This window comes from Schistocerca americana, chromosome 2, assembly GCF_021461395.2.
Source record: "Schistocerca americana isolate TAMUIC-IGC-003095 chromosome 2, iqSchAmer2.1, whole genome shotgun sequence".
NCBI lineage: Eukaryota > Metazoa > Arthropoda > Insecta > Orthoptera > Acrididae > Schistocerca > Schistocerca americana.
Window position 1 is genome coordinate 448730381 of NC_060120.1, and position 13802 is coordinate 448744182.

Genomic DNA, 13802 nt, shown 5'->3' on the forward strand with positions numbered 1-13802 from the left:
GAGAGCTGCATCAAACCAGTCTCTGGACTGAAGACCACAACAACAACAACATGCTACCTGCACTTGATGAACCCAGTGTAGTATACAGGGTAAAACCAAGCTCTGACGATAACATTTCGGTGGTATATATTTTTGAGTATTTTGGTAAAAGAGACTCGTTGTGGACGGTGGCTCGTTATGGAGTAACTGAATTTTGTTTCACTTCTGACACCTATCTATCCTTGTAACTGAATTGCACTGAAAAAATCTGCATATTAGTGGAAATATCGTCGGTGTGCGACAAAAGTGTTGTTTGAAAACAAACTAGTTCCATTCACTCGTGGCACTTGCTGTCGGTAACGTACCGTCCACTTTACTCTCCGCCCTCAAGCTTGCATTCAGCACTGTTCGCTTCCATCTTGGACTTGTTATTCCTACAGTGTTCGTTGTATGCAACAGAACGGATAGATTTACTGATGAAGAGCTGATCACAGAATGCAGTGGAACAGCAGCATGTCATTGGGTGAGATGACTTCGATAACATTTCTAGCTGTTGTGACGAATGGCAGCTAGCTGTAAATGCAGAAAAATGTAAGTTAATGCCGATTAGCAGGAAAAACAAACCCATAATGTTCCAACACAGCATTAGTAGTGTTCTGTTTGACATATTCACGTTGTTTGAATTACTGGACGCAACGTTGCAAAGCGACATGAAATAGAACGAGCATATGAGGATTGTTGCAGCGAAGGCAGGTAGTCAACTTTGGTTTATTGGGAGGATTTTGGGAAAGTGTGGTTCATTTGTAAAAAAGACAGCATGTAGGACCCTAGTGACACCTATTCTTGAGTACTGCTCGAGTGTTTGGGATCCGCATCAGGTCAGATTAAAGGAAGACACCAAAATAATTCAGTTATCAGCAGATTCGAGCAACACGAAAATATTACGGAGATGCTTTGGGAGCTCAAGTGATAATCCCTGGAGGGAAGGCGACGATCTTTTCGAGGAGCACTATTGAGAAAATTTAGGGAACTGATATTTGAAGCTGGCTGCAGAACGATTCTACTGCCGCCAACGTACATTTTGCGTAAGGGCCACGCATATATGATACGAGAAATTAGGGCTCATACGGAGGCACGCAGACAATTATTTTTCCCTTGCTCTATTTGGGAGTAGAAAAGGAAAGGAAGTGTCTACAGTGCGTACGGCGAGAGAAGACCTCTGACAGTTGACGCGGTCTTGGCGCACGTACTTTGCGCATCCACGACGGCCAATCAGATCGTTTACGTTGCCGCGGCAACGCCCCAGTGTTGTCGCAGTGCTGTGCGACCGCTGCTGGCTCGCTGCCCGTCCTTGTCGAACACTGGTAACTGCGCTGCCAGCTGTCAGCGCTGCTCTCTCGGCGTACGGAGTACAGTGATGGTACAGGGCACCCACCGTCACGAGGCGTACGGTGGCTTTCGGAGTATGTATGTAGATGTACATGCTACGCTGAGCTATTCCTGCAGCGGCGGAAACCACATCACAGTGTTTTTGCACCTGAGTGTTATTGCATTCTTCTCTATTTTGTGCTGTAAGCCTTGGTGATTGCATATTATAGGCATTTTCACTGTCGTGAAGCTATTTTCAGAGATACAGCGGTAAAAGGCCTAACGAATCATTTAGTACTCTGTAACGAGCCACAGGAAGCCTTGTGTCACTCATACCATCACACTCAGAAGAATTACCAGGACAACTTCGGAAATTTTGTCGGTGGTGTTCGGGTACACAATGAGTAGTATTTGGTCTGCTACATTTTTTTTAAAATTTTCGGAAAATCAACAGTAACTACATCCGATCCGTAACTGAGACCTCACAATGCCCCTACATTTCATTGCTATGTATTTTAAGTAGTGAAAAAGTCGTTCACTATTACAGGTGTGTCGATGATCAGACGTATTGCGAGATACGCGCCGAAAGTTTTGGTTCACTGCCGGCAACAGAATTTACACTACAGGGGTCTGTATATTCAGATGGCAGCACCAAAGGTAAGTAAAGTACTGTTAGTAAGGGTAAATGTAATGTGTTGTTGGTGTCATTCCATGTTCGTGCATTTTATCTGTATGATGTTAAAAGTATTCAGCGGTCCAGCAGTCCACACCAGTGGCATTACCAGTACCCCCAACCCAATCGTTCTATTCGGTCATGAATTCTCAGTTTGCCGATGTTTCCGTGAAACTCGTCCAAGGTCAGCGAGGGGTTTTCGGTAAGTGACAAACTAAACATATTTTGAGCAAAGAAAATGGTTCAAATGGCTCTGAGCACTATGGGACTTAACATATGACCTTAGAAGTCAAGTCCCATAGTGCTCAGAGCCATTTCATCAGTCCCCTAGAACTTACAACTACTTAAACCTAACTAACCTAAGGACATCACACACATCCATGTCCGAGGCAGGATTCGAACCTGCGACCGTAGCGGTCGCGCGGTTCCAGACTGAAGCGCCTAGAACAGCTCGGCCACAGCGGCCGGCCTTGAGCAAAGAGACAAATCTGCTCTGGACTGTGTGGAATACAGCTTTAGCAAATTAATTACTACGCATTTGTCTAAAATTCGATACTGTAGTTGAGGCTGCTATGGTACTGGCCAGTTCGAATCCTGGTGGTGAAAGGTCGTAGGACAGATGCTCTCAATTATAGGCCTACATCGTTGACATCAATCTGTTGCAGAATTATGGTCCATGTTTTACGCACAAGAATTATGAGGTTTTCGGAGAACGAAAATCTCCTCTTCAAAATCAACATGAATTCCACAAACAGAGGTCTTGTGAAACTCAGATCGCTCTGTTTTTCCATGCGATCTATAGCGCTGTAGAAATGGCGCTCAGGTAGATGCCGTATTGCTTGAATTCAGGAAGGCATCTGACACAACCCTGCACTACCGTTTAGTGAAAAAAGCACGAGCTTACAGAGTATTGGACCAGATTTGCTACTGGATTCAAGACTTCCTTGCAGGTAGAACTGAACAAGTCACTTTTAACGGAACAAAATCGACAGGTGTAAAGGTGGTTTCCGGAGCACCACAGGAAAGTTTGATAGGACCATTACTGTTTACAGTGTATATAAACGATCTAAAGAAAGTGTAATAAGCTGTTAAGGACTATTCGAAGACGACGTGCTTGTCCACAAGAAAGCAGCAACTCCTGAAGACGGTACAGATTTGCAGAATGACCTGCAGTAGATTGATCAGTGGTGTTGGCTCTGGCAGTTGTCCCTGAATGCACACACACGAAAAGAAATCCACGACTGTACAACTACTCTCTTGGCGACAAATTGCTGGAAACAGTATCCATCGAAAAATATCTAGGAGTAACTATCCAGAGTGATCATAAGTGGGATGACCACATAAAACAAATAACAAGAAAATCAGATATCTCGCTGAAATTATAGGAACAATCTTAAGGTAATGTTACTCATTCGTGAAGGAAGAGGCTACAAGGTCCTTGTTCGACCGATTCTTGAGCATTACGTATCAATATGGGACCCTTAACAGGTAGGACTCATAGAACAGGTAGAGAAGATCCAACGAAGAGCAGCACGTTTCGTCCTGGGGTCATTTGGTCGGCGCGACAGGGTTACAGAGATGCTCAACAAACTCCAGTACAGACGTTAAAAGAGAGGCACTGTGCATCATGAAGAGATTTACTATTGACATTCCGAGCGAGCCCTTTCTGGGAAGAGTCGGACAACATATTACATCCTACCACATACATTATGTGATCAAAAGTATCCAGACACCCCCAAAGACATCCGTATTTCATATTAGGTGCATTGTGCTGCCACCTTCTGCCAGGTACACCATATCAGCGACCTTAGTAGACATTAGATATCGTGAGAGAGCAGAATGGGGCGCTCCGCACAACTGACGGACTTCGAACATAGTCAGGTGATCGCATGTCACTTGTGTCATACGTATATACACGAGATTTCCACACTCCTAAACATCCCTAGGCCCACTGTTTCCGATGTGATAGTGAAGTGGAAACGTGAAGGGACACTTACAGCACAAAAGTGTACAGGCCGACTTCGTCTGTTGACTGACAGAGACCGCCGACAGTTGAAGAGGGTCGTAATGTGTAATAGACAGATATCTATCCAGACCATCACACAGGAATTCCAAACTGCATCAGGATCCACTGCAAGTACTATGACAGTTAGGTGGGGGGTGAGAAAACTTGGGTTTCGTGGTCGAGCGGTTGCTCATAAGCCACACGTCGCGCCGGTAAATGCCAAACGACGCCTCGCTTGGTGTAAGGAGCATGAACATTGGACGATTGAACTGTGGAAAAACGTTGTGTGGAGTACACAATGTGGCGATCCGACGGCAGGGTGTGGGTATAGCGAATGCCTGGTGAATATCATCTGCTAGCGGGTGTAGTGCCAACAGTACAATTCGGAGGCGATGGTGTTATTGTGTGGTCGTGTTTTTCATGGAGGGAGTTTGCACCTCTTGTAGTTTGAGTGGCACTATCACAGCACAGGTCTACATTGATCTTTTAAGCACCTTCTTGCTTCCCACTGCTGAAGAGCAATTCGGGGATGGCGATTGCATCTTTCAGGACGTTCGAGCACCTGTTCATAATGCACGGTCTGTGGCAGAGTGGTTACACGACAATAACATCCCTGTAATGGACTGGCCTTCACAGAGTTCTGACCTGAATACTATAGACCACCTTTGGGATGTTTTGGAACGCCGACTTCGTGCCAGGTCTCACCAGTCGACATCAATACCTCTCCTTAGTGCAGCACTCCGTGAAGAATGGGCTGCCATTCCCCAAGAAACCTTCCAGCACCTGAATGAATGGAAGCTGCGAGAATGGAAGCTGTCATCAAGGCTAAGGTTGTGCCAACACCACATTAAATTCTAGCATTACCGATGGAGGGCGCCACGAACTTGTAGGTCGTTTTCAGCCAGTGTCTGTATACTTTTGATCACATAGTGTACATCTTACGAAGTTACCACGATGAGAAAATTCGAGAAATTAGAGCCAATACAGAGGCTTACTGACAATCGTACTTCCCACGCGCCATTCGTGAGTGGAACAGGGAAGGGGGGATCAATTAACGGTACACACCGTTGGGTGGCTTGCGGAGTATGATTTACGTGTACATGTACAAAGAAGTGTGAGGCAAGTGTGGGCGTGAAACTGCTGATCAGGTGACTGTGTGCCAACATTCCGAGCTTAATCCTATGTGTCTGTGTCTGATGAAATGTTCCGTTATTCAGATGGAAACGGTGAAAGATGGGTGGCCAATTTGTAAAAATTGAGAAGAACAGGGCATATGCTGCCACCAGGTTTCACCCCTACCCTCTCTCCCTGCCGTCCCAGTTCTTCCCCTCTCACTGCGATAATCGTCCGTTACAAGACAATTCCGACACTTCATGAGTAACAGTCAGTCAGCCACACGATATGGGTGCACACGTGCCATACTGCCCTGACAAAGAAGACGGATATTGATTTACGAGGGCAGTCCCACAGCAAAGTCTCCAATACTTTTAGCCATACAAACAACAGGTTATTTACTATAGTAATAACATTATTTTTAAGTTTGGAGAATGTTTTATTTTTCTACGTAATCACCATTTTGGTCGATGCATTTATGTAGAGATTCCAACAGTTTTGCAATGCCCGTGTCATACCAGCTCGCCGCCATGCTCTTCAGGAAGCGTTGATCCTCATGTTTGACCTCGTCGTCGGAGCGGAACCGCCGTGCAGACAAATATTCTGTCAAATTAGGGAGCAGGTGGTTGTCGTTGGGTGCCAATTCCGGACTGTATGGTGGGCTGGTGATGACGTGCCAACCAGAGTTTTGAAGGAGATCGACTGTTTGACGGGCGACGTGTGGGCGGGCTTTGTCGTGGATAATACTTACGCCCAGTCTCGACATTCGTCTTCTCCAGTTCTGAATCGGACTTGTCCCAGCAAGCAGATAGAGTACCCCTTCTGGTCCCAAAACGCAGTTGGCCTGACTTCACCAGCAGACTGTGTTTCTTTGAATTTTTACTGCTTGGGCGAAGATGGATGCAGCCACTCGCGTGGCTGTTGTTTTGTCTCAGGTGTGAAGTGGTTCAAAAATGGTTCAAATGGCTCTGAGCACTATGGGACTTAACATCTATGGTCATCAGTCCCCTAGAACTTAGAACTACTTAAACCTAACTAACCTAAGGACATCACACACATCCATGCCCGAGGCAGGATTCGAACCTGCGACCGTAGCGGTCCCGCGGTTCCAGACTGAAGCGCCTAGAACCGCACGGCCACACCAGCCGGCCAGGTGTGAAGTGGAATGCCCAGGTTTTGTCAGCCGTGATAATCGAGCTCTAGAAGTTGTCCTTTTCGTCTGAATAGAGACGAAGAATTTCGCAAGCAGAATCAATTTGTTGCTGTTTATACTTTTCTGCCAGCATACGCTTTACCCATATGGAAAACATCTCATATTGCAGCTTTTCCGTTAAAATCCTGCGGACGGTGCTTCGGAAAACCTGAGGAACCAGAAGGCAGGGAGCAGAGTAATTTTCCGATCTTTACGCATCATTTCAATAATGTTCGCGACTGACTCGTCAGAAATTGATGGCCTGCTACTCCGTTCTCCGTCGTGAATTTCAGCACGACCAGCTGTAAGCCCTCTACACCATTTGCGAACGTTTTTGACCCACGCGCATGATTAGCCATACACTTGCAGCAGTTGGCAATTAGTTTCACCGGTTTAACGCGTTTTCCGTTCAAAACTCGTATAACCGCATTCAGCGGGAGCTCCACTTTGAATGTCTGCCTCACCAAGACTTACAATGAGCATCAGAGCGAAGCGCATGCGCGGTTCTGTGGTTGTAGAGGAAACGTAGGCAACAATCATATTAACAGTGTCTCTACGTCACCAAAATAGCGGCCAACAACCATATTGACAGTTTCTCTACGTCACCAAAAAACAAAAGACCTTTTATTTCGGATTGCTGTCGTAACATGTCAGTTTGTATCGCATAGAATGACAGAGAGTCGCAAAGTTTTCGGTACATATCACATTTGCCAGGTGCCAGTATAATGCTGTCGCCTCCACAACCGCCAGCAATGGAAGGTTCTTTGTGCGTGTTGCAAAGCGCTTACAGCTGCTGATGAAATGTGTCATTAGGAAGACAACTCCAGTGTTTGCGCGCAGGGGGGGCCGCAGGCTAGTTAACAGACGTATATGCTGAGAGTCACGTGGTTCTTGGTGCTCCAATGGAAACTACGGGAATACCAGTGGTGTGAATCGGACAGGATCGCTAGTATCTGAGTAATTGAGTTCCGCCTACCTGTTTAAACGTCAACTTTGCAGCGGAGGGCCTCATGGATCCTCATTCCAAAAGTGATCCCCATTTCCAAGACAGCTAACTCGCCGATAATACTTTCCAAACCAAAGTTTTTTTTTTATATTTTTCACAAATAAGTGACTTGGATTTACTAATGCACCATGTACCCGAGTTTTATAGATAATACTGTGGAGCCTAGCAATCATACGGATAAAATGGTAAAGTCAAGGTACAAGTAGTCGATCTTCTCCCTCTTTTAATTCTGTAGATATCGACTCTGTGTTCACGTCCGATGTTACCTGTTCATAAGAACGCCGGACAAAAATAAGCCGCTCCCAGGAGACATCACGTAATACTGCATGTAGCCTTAATAATGATCTCAGTTCAACGAGGAAGAGAGATCGCAAGTTTCTTCATGCATGCCGTATCCAGCTTTAGGGTTCGTTGATGATTAGATCCAGTGGCGCTACCAAATTTCGGGGATACTGACTGCTGCGTTCCACTTATTGTTCCAAATCGTTCCAGACATTTTCTGTTGCATGAAGATCCGGGGATTTAGCGAGCCAGCCGATGTGCGATGGGCTGACAGAGTGTCCTCAAACCAGGAACGTGTGTGTGCATTCCTGTAAACACAGTTATCATCTTGGAAGATGGTTCAAATGGCTCTGAGCACTATGGGGCTTAACATCTGAGGTCATCAGTCCCATAGAGCTTATAACTGCTTAAACCTAACCAACCTAACGACATCACACACATCCATGCCCTAGGAAGGATTCGAACCTGCGACCGTAGCGGTCGCGCGGTTCTAGGCTGAAGCGCCTCGAACCGCTCGGCCACACCGGCCGGCCTTGGAAGATGAAAGAGTCGACAGCACACTTATCATAAAGACGAAGAACTGGAAATACGTGGTCACCGAGAATGTTGAAATGAATATCCCGATTCGTGCTAACGACGATAACCTGAATGAATAAACTTAAGTGGGGGTACGAAAAACACCCGTACAACTTCATAGAACTACTGGGTGGCTATAATTAAAGTGAAGCTACTCGCGGAAGCCCTTTGTGGGCTGTAATTATCATATGATAACGAAACGTGGTGTATATTCTAATGCGTTAATGCAGGACCGATGTACGCCGGAGAAAGCTTAGTTCCAAGTGGGGCCACCAGCCGCAGATCTTACAATGTGTCTGTGACCATATAACATCCACTCTGTCATTTGACAAGCCATAACGGCCGACTGGAAAGTCTGTGGCGAGGCCCGATGTCCTTTAATGGTTTAAAGAAGACGACAATGAAATCCGAAGGCACGGGTGAGATTCGTGTGGAACCTGGAAGAGCAAGGCGTCCTATCCCTGTGGGAGTTATTGACGAGATTGCCGTTGCTGTAACTGGCAATGCAGCACGTGCCCTAGGTAGTGCTAGTGCTTGGGCAGTGCCACGAGGATTGTCCATCCCATGATCAACAGTACGGAAATTTTGAGATCTATTTTACACTTGTCCCCGTACAAGATCCAGGCGGTGCACCAACTGAAATCTGAAGATCTGCAGCAATGCTCTGAATTTACTCTTTGGTTTCTGGAACAGATCTGAGTTGATGACATTTGGCCAGGCAATATCCAGTGAAGTGGTGATGCACATTTTACACTAAACGGACAGTAAATACTGCCGAATTTGAAGAACTATTAAATCGCGTATTCTGCACGAAGAGTCATTGCTCTAGCTGTATGTGACTGTGTGGTGTGTATTCAGAAGCACCCAGAAGTTCTATCAGGTGTATCATGACGTCTGCATTTTATCGAGACCTCCTTGTTTAGCATGTGATTTCTGCTATGGAAACCGCTGCTTTCGTGCAAGATGGGACAACACCTCATGTCACTCGCCCAGTGAAAGATCTGCTTAATGCAACACGTTCGGTCTCTGCCCGAACTGAAAGCCAGTGTACAGAAACACGTTGCTCAGGTTCCACCGGAACTGCTGCGAGCAATTGTTGATCACGTCTTTTTGCAGATGCAGCATCTCGTCGACGTCCCCAGTGCTAATATTGAACTAACTGCGTAAGTGGCGGTTAATAATAAAATCAACGTTATGCCTTCCTCACTTATTTGACCTTTTCTGCCCATCCGCCGTTCCTAATCTACTACATATGGAGACAGTAAGTCTTTCTTGTATTCACAGTGCCAGATTTGCTTCTGGTGGCCGAAAGTGGAACTAAGTTTTTTTACTGTTAATCGGTCCCGCGTTAATTCATTAGAATATCTAACAAGTTTTGCTGCCATAAGATAGTTACAGTCCACTTTGGACCTTGTGAGCAGCGGCAGTTTAATTACTCTAGTACCTCCGGCCTGAAAAAAAAAAAAAATGTTCACATGTGTGTGAAATCTTATGGGGCTTAACTGCTAAGGTCACCAGTCCCTAAGCTTACACATTACTTAACCTAAATTATCCTAAGGACAACACACACACTCCCATTGCCGAGATAGGACTCGAACCTCCGCCGGAACCAGCCGCACAGTCCATGACTGCAGCGCCCTAGACCGTTCGGCTAATCCCGCGTCTCTGGCCTGAATGAAGGCTTGCATACACTGCGGGCGAAACGCATAATTGCGCCGTTGGTGCACTCGACGTCTCCCGCCTAAATCCAGCAATTGTCCAGTTTCTCTGTTGTTTAGTTCATAGAAAACTTGCTGTACGCCTAATGAGTAATTGGGTCGTTTGCGAGGTTCCAGACTCCACTGCATGCAGTTTCCCTGGCAATGGTCGCTCGGAAAGTGGCTGAGATGCTGCATTCACCGATAGCAGCAATTCCTGTCGCATTTCAGCCGATTGTCATTGACTACGCGGGACACTCCTCTCTGGCCTGTGCCGTTAAGATCTGTTTAGATCACTGCTGTCACAGTGAGTTACATGGCTGAGAGTGGTTATCTGTTATTTGTGGTCCCCTACGTCGATACACCAACAAATGGAGTAGCTTCGTCCGCGGTGTGGTATGGCATGCATTCGAACACGATAGGTCCTTTCTATCATTTTGCGAGGTGGCACATCGATTATCACACTGGACTCGCATTCGGGAGGGCGACGGTTCATTCCGTGTCCGTCCATTCAGACGTAAGTTTTCTACGTTTTCCCGAAAATCGGCCCACGCAAATGTCGGATGGTTCCCTTGAAACCTTCACCATACTCCAACAATCAGAGCTTGTGCTCCGTCTCTAATGATCGCGCTGTCGACTGAACGTTCAGACGTAATCTTAATTTTTTTTAGGCCCTTCTACCATTCTATCATGTCCTCCCATCGATCCGTCTTAATGTCCCGAGTCCATAAAACCGACTGGGACGTACAAACAGTTTCACTTTATGAATTGCGCTAGTGGTGGAGAATCGGATGAACGCCTGCTGTTAATTCTACTCCATCTGCAGCGACCGGTGTGTGTTTTATGGGAGTTTATTGCATAGCTTGACAACTACTAAGGCCGTGTCCAACGTGAGCGACAGAAGCGACCGACAGCGCGCGACAGCTTCAGGCGACAAAATGCAACCGCAGGTATAGATAGTTACGGAACTGTCCTACGTGAGCGACATCTGTGTCGCTGCCTGTCTCCCTCTGCAACTGGCGACGTTTGAATCTCGTTGCTGCAGCACGCGCGGCAGAGAGCGACAGCCACGTGTCTTCTCGGCAAAGCAGTGGAGCAGACGCGACGGCAGCTATGGAATACTTATCATCCGATTTTAAGAAAACTATTCGGTGAAAAAATTTGATTCTTGCGCATCTTATAGCTTGATGTCCTTAAACGATAAAAGTCTGAATTTATTTTCGTTATTCGTCATAGTTACTGTGTTGCACGAAATTGGGTACATGGCTGTACGAAATTTTTAAGAATTTGCAAAGGTAAAATCACGTTGCGTAGACTTTCCGTATAGTTCGTTTAAGGCCATACATTATTGCGTATGAAATGTAACCAATATATCTAAATTGTATTTTAAGTTGAGGCTTCTTCATTCTGGAGATATTGATATATCCGCAGACGGGTCGCTCGCGACGCGTCCGAACCTTTCTTGTGCTTCGGGAATCAAGTGGTCGTAAAATCGTCCTATCTCATCAACCGTTCAAGATATCGGAACGACGATTTTTGGAAAGGACTATTTTATCGTATGATTAACACTCGATACGTTTTTGTAAACGCGTGAGCAGAGAGAAAACAAGACTCCCAATAAATTACACCATGAGGTTTTGTCCCAGTTTTCATAGCCAAACAAAGGGAGAGAAGCAGGTAAACGGGGTATCAAAGTGACCAGCGTGAGGCCTAATATTGCATGAAAATATTTAACTGCTTGAAAGTAATCAGGGTAAGTAACGAAAACTTAATGAATTGAGGAAAAATTGAAATATTTCAGGAAAAGCTGCTGCCAAGCTATGTAAATGAAGTGTCAAAAATTTCATCTGTTCAAGGCCTAGCTGGTTTGCACTTAAAAACATAAATTGGTGCGGTATTTAAATGTCAAAAAGGCTTCCTTTGAATCAAGTACGTTAAGGAAGGCAAACGATGAATCAGTAAGATCATACTTTCTGAATAAAACTTGAAAATAAAAAAATGAAAGAAATCAATCAAATATTTTATGAAATGATATGTGTAAAAGAAATAAGTAGATCAGAGAAACGTTCTACGTGTCTCTGAATGAAGCTCAAAATCATGAACAGAAAATGAAGTGCACCAAACGTTTCCTAATTTCCCTAATATTTTCCAAATATTTTTTATTTTATACTTTTCGACAAATCATTACACAAAACGTTTGACTTTCTTTTAAAAAAATTTTGTGTGCTTTTACTTTCACAGACTGTTTAGATCACGTGTTACGCTACCATTACACCACAGCTAACCCGTATTTGTTGTGTTTCGATTTGTCTATTTATTGGTGTATTTAGGGTTGTTAGACATGTAGTCAGTCATTCTTCTGCATTTATTGGCTGTTAAAAGTGCTTGATCATGCAGAAACATTCGTATTTAATTTATTAATGAGATAGTCGAGTGCTCCTCTGCTCATTCACGTGTATTCGAAGAATTTGTCTGGTGATCTTCGTCGTTGATGATATTTATGATATTCTCCATGGAGATTCCTCCCTTTGTATATGTCATGCGCAGCTTTCCTTTCCGCTTTATTTTCTTAAGTAAACCTAATTTTGTAGCCTTAATCTCCAGCTACAGTATTCTACAGTTTAGGGGCGCCGTTTTATAGAAACAGCTGGTTGGCTCTAAGCAGCCATCTTGTAGTGCGACATGGTCGCTCGCACACAGGACACCCGAGCTTTTCGCCCGATGCTGCTGCTTGTCGCTAGAGTGTCGCGTATCCAGAAGTCGCTCGCTGTCGGTCGCTTCTGTCGCTAACATAGGACGCGGCCTAAGGAACAGAGACATTTTTGGACAGGAATAATCACAGGCATTGATGGGTAACATTAAACACAGTACATAGGTAATAGAGGTGGAGTGGATATTTATAAGGAAATGGTACAATTAAACCACATGGTAAAGCAGAAAACAGACATAAATAACTCTCATGTTTCCTACAGGTCAGACTCCCAACATAAAGGTCGATATCGGACTCTCAGCACGGAATATGCTCCCCTTGGATATTAATGCACCTTTTGCACCTGTTATTTGTGCTGGCTACCGAACTGTTGAGGATTCCTTGGGGGATATAGTCCGACTCCTCTCTCAACGCGGTTTCCAGTTCTTGCACGGTCCGGGAAGAGGATATTCGTTGAGAAACACGTCTTCCAAGAGCATCCCAGGCATGCTCTATAGGGTATATGTCAGGACCTACACAGGCCACTCCATACGTTCAGTACCTCCGCATTTCAATGTGTCCGACATCTCAGCGATCCTTTGTGGGCGGTAAACATAAAGTCGGGACCTACTGCAGCCCTAAACAGACGGTCATGATCCAAATAACCTCCCTGCAATATCGATTTTTATAATGGTATCTCGAGCAAAGATATGCAGTGGTGTTCGGCCATTGTACATAATGACTGCTCACACTGTAACACTTAGACCGTACCGATGTCGTTCAACAACACACTGTGGCGTGGGACGTGTTGCCCCCTCTCTCTTCACACTTAACTGGTGGCCAGAATCACTTGTCACAGTGACTCGGGATTCGACGGATAACATCACTCTGTACCACTGTTGCTGACTGCCACCAACGTGCTCCCTGTACCGATAAACTCTTTCTCAGCGATGGCGTGGTTGAAGTGGGATGCATGTAACAGGCTTCCGAGCATACAAACCAGCCTGATTCTGGCGGAGCACACATGTACCATTAGCGGTTGCAAGGTCTGCAGCGATCTGCCTCGGAGTGATATGGCTGTTACTTTTCACCACTATGGCTAAGTATCGGTCCTCCTGCGGAATGGTGTTCCGTCTAAGACCACCGATATGGTTTTGCAAAGCATTTCCACCTTTTTAATCGTGAGATGACACTTTCGGACACATTCATTAATGTGACCATA

At 45.3% G+C, this 13802-nt stretch overlaps 1 protein-coding gene across 10 annotated transcripts in view; it reads left to right on the top strand.

The window, feature by feature from the left end:
• The window catches only part of LOC124596098 (probable low-specificity L-threonine aldolase 2), a 269257-nt gene that overhangs the window by 38000 nt on the left and 217455 nt on the right, over positions 1-13802 (top strand). For 6 of the 10 annotated variants that reach the window (XM_047135097.1, XM_047135096.1, XM_047135100.1 and 3 more), the window contains exon 2: positions 1895-2004. The exons of 3 other annotated variants lie outside the window; for them this stretch is intronic. In XM_047135097.1, the coding sequence (XP_046991053.1) occupies positions 1903-2004 (102 nt within the window). In that variant the 5' untranslated portion in view covers positions 1895-1902. Of the gene's footprint in view, positions 1-1420; positions 1741-1894; positions 2005-13802 lie in introns of those variants that run through there. One more of the 10 variants, XM_047135098.1, reaches the window with a different exon arrangement.